Source organism: Prosopis cineraria, unplaced genomic scaffold (genome assembly GCF_029017545.1).
Source record: "Prosopis cineraria cultivar Desert tree isolate PC_DT_omini unplaced genomic scaffold, ASM2901754v1 PC1295, whole genome shotgun sequence".
NCBI classification, from domain to species: Eukaryota; Viridiplantae; Streptophyta; class Magnoliopsida; order Fabales; family Fabaceae; genus Prosopis; species Prosopis cineraria.
In genome coordinates, this window is record NW_026556620.1 from 18,955 (window position 1) to 33,641 (window position 14,687).

Sequence of the window (14,687 nt, forward strand, 5' to 3'; positions counted from 1 at the left end):
ATCATTACACCCTTTAAAAATTTTATAAATCATAATTTTTAACCTCATGAACTAAATTATTTCTCTCCTTTATGAATTTAGTTTACTGTTTCTTTTGATTATCTTATTTTTACTTTTATTTTTTAAATCTATTCCATTCCATTTCTTTCTCGTAATCAAACATGACCTTAAGGATTATTGAATTAATTGCAGAAGTTTACCCATTTAATTGTGGCGTATAACAATTTAACGAGTTTAATTGTTTTAACTGTTATTCTTAATTTTAATGAGGTAGGTAACAGTGATCAACTCCCTTTTACCTTTCAAATACACTTTTAACTATTTCACATCAACTAAAAAATAATAATTAAAATATTTAAAATTGTTAAAAATATTACCATACTTTTTAATATTATTTTCTAATTAGAATCAATTTATTTTAATTATTAATAATTTATTCGTTGCATGTTTATTTCTACAACATAATTAATAAGAGTATTGGAGAAAAAAGTAAATAAAGTTATTTATAGAGGAGTAAAAAGGCTTTTTAGAATGTAATTTATATAAGCGCTAGTATACACTCCCTTCGGTAATATCGCGTATTTTAGAATTCTTTAATTTAGTTACTTATGAGATATTAATTATATATTTTTAATATTACTTCCGTTTAAACTCATAAACAATATAATGTAAACTTGAAAATTTTTATTTTTAAATAGAGATAAAATTAAAAATTTATTTTCCAGACAAATTTAATAATTTAACTGTCTCTTCTTAATTAGAATGAGATAGTTAGAGTTGTCTTATAACAAAAATTAAAGGGATTAAATTCATTATATCTTCATATAAGGTACCATCGGTTGGAACAATTTTGAGTCCTCGCATGACTATATATATATAAATTCACCATCCAATATTTTTTCCCCTGTAATTTTTTCGTATCCAAAAGCACGCCAGAACTTAAGTACCAATGAGCGTATAGCTTATAGCCGCTGCTGATAGTAGACAATATAAACTCAGTAAGTTATTTTGGGTTTGAACTTTAAGTGTATAAATAAGATAAAATCTTGTCAGCTAGTTGTCATTATTAAAAATAACAAAAGTCTCATATAAAAAAAATTAAAAGATGAATCATGAATACAAAAATCTTAAGATATATCTAGACTTAAGTTATTTTGATAAAATAATCTATTCTTAAACATTAATTCTTAATATAAAAAATATAATCCTCACTTCTCTAATTATCTCCAATTAGATTATAATTTGTGGAAATTTAGGAAAAATTAATTTTATAATTTAACCTAATTATAATTTTATCCTTAAATTTTGATTTATTATAACTTAGTTTTATAATTTGAACTCGATTATAATTTATATTTTCTTACAATTTAGTCCCTATATTTAATTTAATTAAATATTAATCTCTATATTTTAAAAAATAAAATTATAAAGATTAAAAATATTTTAAACTTTAAATGTTCATAATATTTAGAGATTAAAAAACTAAAATCATAATATTTTAAAATATCTTGAACTTTTAATATTTATAATGTTAGTAATAAAATTATAAAGATTAGAATTATGTTAAAATTTATTAATAATATTTTAAATTATTAAACCCTTTTAATCTTTATAAATATTAAAATTTTAAAATATATTTAATCTTTATAATTTTATTTTTTAAATTATAAAAATTAATATTTAAGTGATTGAAACTAAAGGGACTGAATTGAAAAATGTAATATTCAAGAATTGAGCTATAATCAAGTTAAAACTATAAAAACTACTTCCTCCACTCCTATATATAAGAAGTCTTCTAAAACATTTTTTTATATAAATAGTTGTTAACATATTTTTAATAAATGGACTTTTATATTTTTATTAACTTAGAAAGAGAAAAAAAGTACTCCAATTAATTTATTTTAAAAAAGAAATTTATTTTTTATTTACAATAATTAGGAGCAAAATTAAAATATTGTTGTGTTTTTAACTAGATAATCAACTTTTATTAGTTTACGTGATTTGGTTAAAAACATCTTATATATAAGGACGGAGGAAGTAAGTTACAATGAGTCAAAATTTAGGGTCAAATTATAACTGAATTAAAACTATAGGGATTGAATGATTAATTTTTTTAAAAATTTAATGTAACTTTTATAACATTACTAAGTAGTACAATATAAAAAAAATAAACAAGTCATAGAGGGGAAAAACTTTCCGAACAAATTTGCTTATGAAAAAACCCACCATCTGTATTGCATTTATTACATGAATGCACATAAAACTTAAAACTCACACAAAAGTAACGCTTCTCTTGGCTCTATTATTACAAGATTATCTCTGTCAAGACTGTAACTAATGTATTTATAACAAGCTATTTGATAAGCCTTTAAAAGTGCACAAGCTCACTATATTCTCAGAATCAATTCAATCAACGATGTCTAAAATAATGAGCACTCAACAATTTGACGTCATCTAGAACAGGTCCACAAAGCGAGCCATCAGTCTTCATGCTGTAGAATGTGCTAAAGAATGTGATGCGAGTGCGAGACGACACGGCCTTGAACCGAAGCTTCCCTCTTACAAACCCTCCTTTTCCCTTAGAATCATAAGAAACCTTCACAGTTTCTTTGCCTGCAAATGCCTCCACTGTCATGGAACCTTCACAAGCGTTGTTAGCATCACCCACAGCAAATGACAGATCATAAATCCAGCCAGTCTGTGTTCTGACCACTTGAGCAATGGCACTCTCTCTCCCTGCAACAAATTCAATGGCCCTTTTGCCCTTAGGCACAAAGAAGTGATCAGAGTCTATGTACTTCACAGACTTGAGAGACTCTATTATCCATCCTGGTAATGGGCTGTGAGGATCATCCATGTTGGGTGGGATCAAGACCCCACAATTTGTAACGTTTGGGAACACATATGGACCGTCCTCAAAGTCTCCATTTTTCAGCAAATTCTCTGGACCACAATACAGAACAAGCAATTCAGTTAACTATTGTTAAAAACCGGTGTATTATACAATAACAAGTTTTATCCTATTGGATAAGGTCAGTTATATGAATTAAACTTAATTAGAAAATCAGTGGTGGAAGAATTAAATCGAGAAGTTATTTTTTAAGTGTTTGAGTGTTTGTTATCATTTTTTAAAAGAAAAGGGAAAATGAGAAAATCGCTGTGATGTAACTAACTTTTAAATATTTATTGTGATCTCTTCTAAATGAAAACATGACAGTGGGATACATAAGAAGGTCAAAAGTCTTTTCCTTTTCTTTTTTCATTTATTGCAAAACTTGACAATAAACATAGGTTCACTGAATTTTTTTTAACTGTTTGGATCTTAAATTTCTTCACGACCTTGGAAGCAAGTTATTATATATATGCATAAGGTCCTGAGAACTTAACCACTTTGCTTCCCTCTCTCTTTTTCTTTGGATTCTTCCCCTTCCTTCTCTCCCTTACTTTACAGATCTATCCTATCAATTAAATTCTCCCTCAATTTTTGTACTTGATAAAATATAACACATGCATTGACATAATTTTTTTGGAAAAAATATCAATTAAGGATCGCTTGTGTAAATTTATATTAGTCAAGAATTACATATTGTCAAAACCTGAATAGATACTCATTAATTTAAGTTAGTCTTTTATCAACAAGTATTCATTCAGATTTTAACAAAAATTCATTCTAAATTAATAAAAAATATATTCATATTTGTTTTCCATTCAGGTTTTGATAACAATTAATTTTTGATTGATATAAATTTCCTTTGACAGTCCCTTGATTGCTATTTTTCCTTTTTTTTTTAAAAAAAAGATCTTTTAAAGGATCAAAGCACTGCCATAAAAATGAAACTCAAAAGGCCCACCAACAAGTTGCAACTCTAATTTTTAAACTTTTGTATAAAATTCTTGATGATGAAGATCAGATGCAAGCATGCATGTATATACTTAAGTTTTTTGGTTAAAGAATTTACCATTTGTTCTCTTAGAATGGTTCAAGACCGCCAAGGCAACAGAATCAACAATGGGTCCGCAAGCAGGATGTTCCTCATCACCAGTATTATGAATCATAATCTCCACATCTGAGTTATCTGCTCTGAACCCACAGGCATAAAAATCCCATCCATAGCTACTATGCACTGTCTGAATCGGAAAAACACCCCAGTTCCTCTTTTCATTTGTGGGAGTCACAGACACATTGATCTTCTCTTCTTGTGCACATGTACGACCTGCACTGAACGTTATGGAATAGAACATTCCCTTGACAAGCTTCACCTTCTGCATTATGGAGGCTTCGTTCCCAAGCCTAACAGCAGAGGCTCCCTCGGGCACAAGCAGCACCATGTCACCTTGTTTCTGGCCTGCTTTTATGTACTCAACGAAACCAGAAATGGTCCATTCAGGTATGGCGTCGCGAGCTGTGACTACAGTGCCCTTCAGTTGTGATGGCTTAGGGCCAAGCTCGAAGTTGCCATTGGGAAGTAAACCTGAAAGTAGCAGGAAGAAGATAGAGAAAAATAGTGATTAGTCTTTCATTGGGGTAATTTGTCAAGCACATGGGAAACATGGGAGCTTCTCCTTGATCAGAAACATGTATATAAATATCGAATTTAGAGGTAATTACCGTCAGGGATGGAAAAAATGGTGTGGCACGTTGCTAGGAGTAGCAGCAATAGAAGTTCAAGCTTCCGCATTCTGATGCTTATCAAACTGATCATGAACAGGCTTGAATTAATGAAAGTGCAGAGAGAGAGAGAGAGAGAGAGAGAGATTGAAATGTTGTGGGGGAGATCAAGGGGTGAGGGCGACAATGGTTTATATTTGAGTTAGGAGATGCAAATGCCACTGAGTTTGAAATGAAATTATGAGAATGCCACTGGAAGGATCCTTAATTTTTTATGTGCAAGATGGAAAATTGGCAATTCCCTTGAAGAAGTTTTGGATATTAACAAATTTTTCTCTTTGATACGTGCACAAAAATAAACCATGTTATTCACAAGATTTATAATCAGTGCGATTTATTTATTGTTTTGGAGTTTGATTTCTAATTTTTATATACTAAATTTTTTCATAATTATAGTGCATTGTTGATTAATTTATGTTTCTAATAAATTAATTATTAGTTAATGACATTTAAGATTATATATTTTTGTTGTTGTGCCATTATTTAATATAATATCTCAATTAAAAAACCTCATTAATTACCTCCACTAATTAAGGGCATTTTTTAAAAAAATTATTAATTATATCTTAAAAAATTCAAAATAACTCACTCTATCAGTCCAACTAATCAAAATTATAAGACATTTTAAGTTTCAATTGAATCAAATTATTAATGAGTTAGTTAATTATTTATAAAATTACACACTCTTTCCATATTTATTCTTATTTAATAGAGCATTTCAATTAAAAAAATATTAATTATACCTTAAAAAATCTAAAATGATTTACATGATACTCAAAAAGAGAGATGTCTTATAACACTGCATGGAGGAAGTATATTTTGTAAGAATTAAGGAGATAGATGTCGTTAAATCATTAACTCTATTTAAAAATAATAATAAATTTTTAATTTTACCAATATTTAGAAAAAAAATTAAATTTACATTTCATTAATCTCTCTTATAATTGATGAGTTTAAATAGAAATAAAGTTAGAAAATTAGAATGAAAAATTAATTAATACTTCTCCAGATGTTTGTATTGAGGATCACCAATCTCTTTTTCTCATTGGCTGATCACCAATCTATTATTTATAAGTTTCCTTATTATAAGGAATGAAAGAATATGTAATAACAAAGTAAAATAAGAACAAAAAAAAAAAGTAAAATAAGACTAAATGAATCTAAAGATGAAAGTGTGTGTGGCCAACGGACAATGCGAGGCTGTTTCGTATTACCTTCTTGTTAGTTAATGCAAAGAAATGAAAGGCAGCGAGGTGCCCGACTGCCCATAAGATTTATTTATAAAGTACAGTAGTCCATGTGTTTTCTTACAGTTGCTGATTTTTAATTCTATATTTAATTTTTTGACTAATTATAATAATAGTGTCGGCAATAAATATAAACTTTATGGCATTGTTATCAAGAATATGACATTAAATTAGGCGTAATATCAACCATATAGCTTCGTTTTTGTACGAACATTAGGAAGCAATTATGGATAAATTCACATGCGATACTTGTGCATGTGGCTTTAGATTCAAACAATGAGCATACGATGACTTGAAGTTCCATGTTATATTTTGTTTTAAATAAGTAAGTTTCAAGTTGTTTTTATTTTATTTTTTAAAACACACTATATTTGATTATTAAAAATTACAATTAATTTGATTAATTTTTATCATAAACCACCATCATTAATTGCATATAACCATCATTATCAATCTACTTTTTTAATTTTAAATCTGTTTTTAAATTAACATAACTAAATAGATTTTTATTTTATTTTGTTCGTAAAAATAATTTTTAAAACTATATTACAAAACAGTTTTTAAAAATAAAAATGACAACACAAATCAAACATGCCCTTACACTACATCCACTTTTTTCTTATTACATTGTATTTTAAGGTTGATCTTACTATGATATTAAAATTCATTTCAACCAAGGTGTCTAGTTCAACTAATCGTGAGAATTGAATTAACTTATTTTGAAGTCTCGAATTTAAGTTTCAAGATATATAATTATGTTAAATAAATATGCTAAAAGTATTTTTGAGATGCCAGTGAAGTGACTGTTGATAATAACAATCCTTTCATATTAGTCTGATTAGGAGGTGGTAATAATTTCAAATTTTCTTGAATATCGAGCGATGGAATCAAAAAAAGAAAAAAAGTTCAATGTAGCGTGGCCACGAACCAGTAAATGAGTCCCAGGTTGGTTTAGTCAAGAGTTTTGGATAAGTCAATTGAGTTAAATTTTTTATATTTTTTCTCCATTTTAAATATAAACTTGAAATGACATCATTTCAAGTTAAAAGATAAAAAGAAAAAAATATAATGTCATTTCAAATTAAAAGATAAAAAAAAATATATCAGCACATACATTGGATTTATACTTTAATAATTATGTTCTGTTGGACTATATATATCTATACTTGCGACAAGGATACGGTACTCCATTGCATCCTAGAGCCTCATCTCCCTAGTGATAATTCGCATCGCCTAGCTTTCTTCTCTTGTTCGTGTTTGGAACAAAGGTCCCTCTTCCTTGTGTTAGGAATGCTAATACGTGGCGTTGCTCATTTCATTTTGTCTATACATGAATATTTTATTTACTTGCGGATTAATTTTTTTTATTTAAACAGTCCTCTTTTTAGTTTTTAGGGTTATGTATAAATATTTATATAAATAAATTACATTATATTATTTTAATTATAATTTAGTTGATCTTGATTTAAATACGATTGAATCATTAACTCTTGAATCACTATATTAACTAGTTCAATTTTTAATACTTTTTATATTTTTTTCCAACCACCTTGGATATTACACTGCACAAAAATGAGTACTCAAATATGCAAGGAGAATTTATTTTTCTTTTTACCAACTTTTTTTATGGATAAATCAAAATTGATCATTTTATTCATCACCAATTAAGTTTTACAAATTATTGTTTAACATTGTTGTATGAACATTTTTTGCTGGCCGAAAGTATGAACATATTTTTCAGCATTGAGGATAATGAAATTTCAAGGGTTAAAGGTCACCCCCCCCCCCAGTTATTTGTTTAGAAGTCTTTAATATTTTAAATTTACATATCTTGCAATTTTATCCTTCAACATTTAAAAATCATGCACTAGACATCCTGCAATTAAAAAAATTAATTTTAACTGTTAGTTGACTGAAAAATTACATAAAAGGATTTATAAAATTGCAAATAAATACTCAATAAGAACATTAATAAAAATTAAGTCTCAAATAATTATTGATCAAAATCATATTTTGATTTTTTACGTGGGCAAGAAATAACATTTGTATCTTATTATTTATATGTAATTTAGAGGACTTAATTTATATTAATTTTCTTATAATGTATTTATGTGTAACTTTATGAGTTATTTTTTTTATAATTTTTGAGATCTTGTTTAGAATTTTTTTCAACCTACTAATGATCAAAGTTAAAAGTTTTAACAATAGAATACTCAATGTATTATTTTTAAATGTTAAATGATAAAATTACGCCATATATAAACTTAAGGTACTAAACACTTCTAACTGAATAAGTTAATGAGTAAAAATTATCTTTAATCAAAATTTCAAATGACTACATATCAATGGAATGGGCTCAAACATGGGCGGCCTTCTCATAGCTTAGTAGTTGAATGGAACAAAGGCGTTGGATCCTTGAGCCGATGATCCCCCTGGAGGATCATATATAAAAGAACAATTATACAAATTGACTTGTGAAAGTAAGAGTGACACTAGAAAATTTCGGAAGTTGTACTTGTAAATTTTAATTAAAAAAAAATTAGGCATGAACATAATACTAAAATACAATTCATGAACATAAAGTGATCATGTCACAGAGAAACTAAGAAATGATGCTGTGCTGTTTTCCCCGTTCATATCTAACAGTTTGGCTAGTTAATGCCTTGTTTGATTTGTTGGAAGCATCTATGATCATGAAAATGAAATTAAAAAAGAAAAGAAAATGAAATTGAAAAACAGAAACAAATTGCGTTCAAAAGCATGTATGGTTTATTGGAAGATCCTAATTAATTTTAATTTGATTTTTTTTTTATTTTGTAAAATGAGTATGGAGAAGAAAGCCAAAAATATTAAAAAAACCATTGTGCCTCTAAAATCGAGCCAGTAAACAAAAAGGCCTGATTCTTATGGGTTTGTCCCTTTTTATTAAGGTTTTTAATAGGAAAAGTGACAATTACAAACCTTGTAAAGACATTAATGACAATCAAAAGTCTTAAATTATTAAAATGTTATGGAAGGATCATAAGCACTATTTTAAAATTAAAAAACCGTTGAAATGTGATTCATGGATACCCATGTTTTTTTATATTGAAGCGCCACAAGAAAGGTTTTGATCCCAAAACGCCTTAGTCACCCAAAGGTTGAAAAACCACCAGGCCACCAATCACCTTTAGTTAAACGTGGCAAAATTTAATTTGTCATGTCTTCTAAATTTTTCAGTTTCCAAACCATATATTTATTTAAACAAGTATCCATTCATTAATTAATAAATATCCATGAATATTTAATAATTCATTCAGTCATTGATAAGTTTAAAAATCTAACAGAGTTTAGTTGTTGAAAAGGACAAGTGTAAACATGTTTCAGCAAGTAATTAGTCATTCATTAATTAATAAGTGTCCATGTGTTTTTAACAAGAAGTCATTCATTAATTGATAAGTTTAAACATTTGAAAGAGTTTGGTTATAGGAAAAAATAAGTATAGATCATGTTTTAATAAATAATCATTTGTTATTAACAAATATCCATGTGTATTTAATAAGATAAACCATTCACTAATTGACAAGTTTAAAAATATGAAAAATTAGTTACGGGAAAGAACAAGTGTAGGTCATGGTAAAATAAGAAGTCATTCTTTAATTAACAATTACTCATATGCATTTAACAAGAAATTATTCGCTAATTGACCTACAGTTGTCCCTTCTAAAATACAATATATTTCATATTTTTTAACTTGTCAATTAACAAATGGTTTTTTATTAAATGTGCATGGGTACTTGTTAATTAATAAATAATTACTTGTTGAGACATAATCTACACTTATCCCTTCTCATCACCAAACTTTTTTAAATTTTTGAACTTGTTAAATAGCAAATGACTTATTGTTAAATGTAAATAGGTACTTGTTAATTAACAAATAACTACTTATTGAAATATGATATACACTTGTCCTTTTCCAAAACCAAGCTTTTTTATATTTTTGATCTTGTCAATTAGTGAATAGTTTTTTATTAAATATGTATGGATCTTTGTTAATTAATAAATGAATACTTGTTAAAACAAATATATAGTTTGAAAACTAAAAAATTTAGAAGGCAACTTATATTAAATTTTGCTATATATAATAAAGGGGCTCAATGGCTTGGCGGCTCTATAACCTTTTGGTGGACAAGGAGCTTCAGTGATGTTCGCTGGTGACAATAGGGCTCTAGTCAGTGGCAATCCAACGACTGATAATGATGGAGAGATTTTTTTGTTTAAAAAAAAAGAAAAGAAAAGCAAGGTAATCTTTTCTCATCTAAAATTATTTTCAAATCAATCCCTTAATCTTGCAATAATATTTCATAATTTTTTGATTCTTATTTAATTTTAAATATCCTCAGTGGTTTTTGAATAATATTTTTCCATTTATATATTGTCACTTATGAATTTAATAATAGTCACTATTGAATTTTAGGAAGGTCAATAATAAATTTATAAAAATTCAGTTGTAAAAATGAATAAATAGTCTCATGAATTTATACATCACTTGTGACTCAGAGAGCCAGTTGTGAATTTAAGGAATATTACTTGTTAATATATGAAGCATCAATTGTGAATGAATATGGATAATGTCAATTATAAATCATTGATTTAAGGACCTTCTCATGTTTCTAAAATATGAGAATATTCATTCATAACTAACTTTTCATAAATCTATAAGCAACTTTTCAAAAATTCACAAGTGATTCTCCTTAAATTTATTAGTGATGAACTGAAGATGTACATGAAACTATCTATCTATTTACAATTGATTTTCCATTTATTTACAAGTGATCTTTTTTAAATTCACAATCTACTCTCCTTAAATTCATGAGTGACTTTCTATTGTTATTTAATAATTAGAAATATTTTAATTACAAATAAAAATCATGATCCTTTTCTAGCATTTTAATATTTTAAGACCTTCAATTTTCATTAATATCTTTACAAGCTTCTTGACTGTTGTTGTTCCTTCTTAATAAGACAAATTGAATAAGCATTGTGTAGTATCTTCGTTTATTTAATTTTTATCCCATTATATTGAACTTTTTAGTTAGATTTTAATGATACACAATATTTAGTAGACACTTAAGGAAGTTGTTAAAAGATATTGAAAAAAAAATATAACTTTTAGTTATTGAAATTTGCCTCAATTATTAATTCGATACTAAAATTTAATTCATAATAACTCATTCTTTCCTATTATTTATTAGAAATAACTCAATTTATATAATTTTTTTAATTTTATAACTCAATGGTTTTCCAATAAATATAAGGAGTAAGTTTTGGTGAGCATAGAGAATATCTTCCTCAAGGTACTAAGAGTAATATGCAGACATTTTTCAACTAAATTGTCATATCCACAAGGGTTGTGGTCCAAATTCTCAATCACTTACTTAAGTGATGACTTTACTATTCACTTCAATTTTAGTTTGTTTAATTTTTTTTATAAACAACTTTTGTTGGTTAAATCAATGTTTTTAATTACTTAACTTAATGAACAACAAGGATTGAGTTATACTGAGTTAAAATTTAAAAATTAAATTGATAATTGAAAGAGAGTTTAAGAATTAAGAGTTATATTATTCATGAAGTATTACAATAAGCTCTCAAAAATTATTCTTTAAAATTCTTCTTTTACAAGTTTATAGAGTACTCTCACCATTTCAAATTATAAGATATTTTTAAATAAAATCATACATACTAATAAATTTATTAAATGCACTTTACAAACTTACTTTTTTAAGATAAAGATATAAATTTTTAAAAAAATTTCATTTAATACTCTATTTGTTAAATAATATTAAGGATAGAGAATATAAATAAAAAGTGTAATATTAAAAAAACTTTATTAATAAAACTTTATTTTTATCAAAATATTTTATATTTTAAATATTTTTTAAAAATGTTTTATAATTTAAAATAAAGATAGTATTGATTTAAAGTATAGAAATGGATAATTGTATAACCAACCAACTTTTGAAGATACATATGGCTTCCTAAATCGAGTTAATTTAGTGATGTGATAGATTTGCAATTACAATGCACAAGCTCATCATAATTCACAATCAATCCAATCAAGGATAACGAACACGCAACAATGTGACATCATCAAGAACAGGTCCACAGAGAGAGCCATCAGTCTTCATACTATAAAATGTGCTAAAGAACGCAATGCGAGTGCGAGATGATCAGCCTTGAACGAAGCTTCCCTCTTGTGAACCCTCCTTTGCCTTTAGAATCATAAGAAACCTTCACAGTTTTCTTTGCTGCAAATGCCTCCACTGTCATGGAACCTTCACAAGCGTTGTTAGCATCACCCACGGAAATGACAGCACATAAGTCTTGCCAATCTCTGTTCTGACCAGTTGCGCAATGGCACTCTCTCTCCCTGCAACAAGTCATGGCTCTTTTGCCCTTTGGCACAAAGAATGATCAGAGTCTATGTACTTCACAGACTTGAGAGACTCTATGATCCATCCTGGTAATGGGCTGTGAGCATCCTCAATTGGGTGGCAACAGAACCCCAACATCTGCCTTTGGCAATACATATGGACCTTCCTCAAAGTTTCCATTTTTCAGCAGGTTTACTGAAATGAAACAGTGCAACACGAGTTATTCAGTGAACTCAAATTTGAGCTGGGAAGTCTATATGGGAGAGTTTAGTTACATAAAACAACAGACATCAGATAACTCAGAAGTTACCGGGTTGTTTCAATGTTTGAGATCAAAAAGTTTTAACGCAAATATGCGAGTATGAAGCTTGTTGAGCTTTTGGGTGAGAGAATTTACCATTTGTTCTTCTTGGAGGATTCAAGGCTTGATGGCAACAGAGTCAATAATGGGTCCACAAGCAGGACTCTTCCTCCATACCAGGATTATGGATCACAATCTCAACTTCTGGGTAATCTGCTCTGAAACCACAAGCATAATAGTCCCATCCCTTGCTGCTATACACTGTCTGGTTGGAAACGCACCCAATCACTCTTCTCACTTGTGGGTGTAATAGACACATTGATCTTCTCCTCTTGTGCACATGTACGACCTGCACTGAAAGTTATGGCGTAGAACATTCCTTCACAAGCTTCAACTTTTGCTTGACGGAAGCTTCATTCCCAAGCCTCACAGCAGTGATCCTTCAGGCACAGGAGCATCATGTCACCCTTGTTTCTGGCCTGCTTTTATGTACTCAACGAAACCAAAATTGTCCATTTGGGTATGGCATTGCGAGCCATGACTTCTGTGGCCCTTCATTGCGATGGTTCAGGGCCAACTCAAAGTTACCATTGGGAAAGTAACCTGAAATAATTTTAAGAATGTAACATATAAAGTAATGAGTAGTCTTCATTGGGGTATTCATCAAATAGTATCTCCAGATTTTCACTGATCACAAATATACATAATATGGATATAGAGGTTATTTTATTACCATCGCGAATGGAAAAAGTAGTGCAGCAGGTTGCAAGAACTAGCAGCAATACAAATTCAAGCTTCTGCAGTTGTGAAGCACAAATTGGCGAGAGAGAGAGGAGAGAGAGCTGGGGGAGTTGTGGAGATGATTGGGTGAGAGGACAATGGTTAATATTTAGCGAGTTGATGAAAATGCCACTGACATGAGACAAAACTATGAGAATGCCACTGGGAGGATCCTTATTTGTTATGTGAGATGGAAAACTGGCAAGTGCATTCCCCGGAACATGTGGCGTTGGGTGGAAGAGAAAGTTAATATAATAATTCCAAACAGATCCCAAAAAGATATATGTAGAGATATAATATATAGTATCATCAAGAACCAATGCGAAATATTGGTGCTTGCTTCGATTTGGTGTGATGGTGATACAATAGGATCTTTCTGGGAGGCTGGGATAGGTCCAACTTTGTTGGATCAAAATGACAGGACCACCCCTGACTTACAGGGAATTTGATATCTATTGGCTATCTTAATTACAGAATAAAATTTTAAAGTCATATTTAATCTTTAATATGCAATGAAGATGCATATAGATATTTTTCTCAATGTTATCTTTGTTAAGTTGTATATGTCTGAATGAACTTAACTTATATGAGAATCTCACAGTTAGATAAAAACGAATTTAATAATAATCTAAATAAAAAAGAAATGATTCATAAATTTAAGTTTTAAAATTTTTAATTAACATGTAATGTCCGTTCATTACTCATACTTATTGGCCTTCTGATTATTGAATTAGCTTAGGAGAGATTGTCCAAGTGTGAGTGGTTTTTAATCTCATATTGAAATAATTAGGGTTTAATAATAAAAGATAAATTGAAAAAATTAAAATATTTTTTACAAGTTTAATGATATTAGTATTCTTTAAATATCTTCGATTAATTTTTGTCTTATATTAGGATTGAATTAGTATAATAATAAGAGTTAATAAATCCAAATCAATGTGTGTAGTTTAATGAATTATGGAATGAAGAGAAGCAATCAAATCCTATAATTGAAACATAAAAAAATGTATCCACAAGATTCTTCTTAAAAAGCCCATGTGTAACTCTGGAATTCGGTTGAGTGTGTCTTCCTTCTGCCTCCTAAACAGTGGCAAATTTGTTATATTATATATATAATATATATATATATATATATATATCTTCCTTTTCTTTTGTACTTGTTGCCATTAATCATGACATAAAGAAATCCTTTCGTACAAATATTTGTGACAAAATTATCTTGTTGAATGTTGAACCCCTAGTTATGAAATTAACTAAACTTAATTCTATAAAAT

General features: G+C 28.4%; 1 protein-coding gene and 1 pseudogene across 1 annotated transcript; both read right to left on the bottom strand.

The window, feature by feature from the left end:
• Positions 1-2,205: 2,205 nt before the first annotated feature.
• Positions 2,206-4,761, bottom strand: LOC129299781 (protein DUF642 L-GALACTONO-1,4-LACTONE-RESPONSIVE GENE 2-like). Its single transcript, XM_054938250.1, has 3 exons — positions 4,610-4,761; positions 3,960-4,472; positions 2,206-2,943 (listed from the first exon to the last, which is right to left on the bottom strand). Exons 1-3 carry the CDS (start codon positions 4,701-4,703, stop codon positions 2,411-2,413), a joined length of 1,140 nt encoding a protein of 379 aa, XP_054794225.1. The 5' UTR covers positions 4,704-4,761; the 3' UTR covers positions 2,206-2,410.
• A 7,110-nt stretch (positions 4,762-11,871) lies between these two features.
• Positions 11,872-13,236, bottom strand: LOC129299780 (protein DUF642 L-GALACTONO-1,4-LACTONE-RESPONSIVE GENE 2-like; annotated as a pseudogene).
• Positions 13,237-14,687: the final 1,451 nt, after the last annotated feature.

Excerpts from the sequence above, each read along its gene's own strand:
- LOC129299781 (XM_054938250.1), bottom strand. The coding sequence starts at position 4,703 with ATGATCAGTTTGATAAGCATCAGAATGCGGAAGCTTGAACTTCTATTG. Across the intron at positions 4,473-4,609 it reads CATTTTTTCCATCCCTGACG|GTTTACTTCCCAATGGCAAC; the intron begins GTAATTACCTCT and ends TGCTACTTTCAG. Across the intron at positions 2,944-3,959 it reads CCATTCTAAGAGAACAAATG|AGAATTTGCTGAAAAATGGA; the intron begins GTAAATTCTTTA and ends ATTGTGGTCCAG.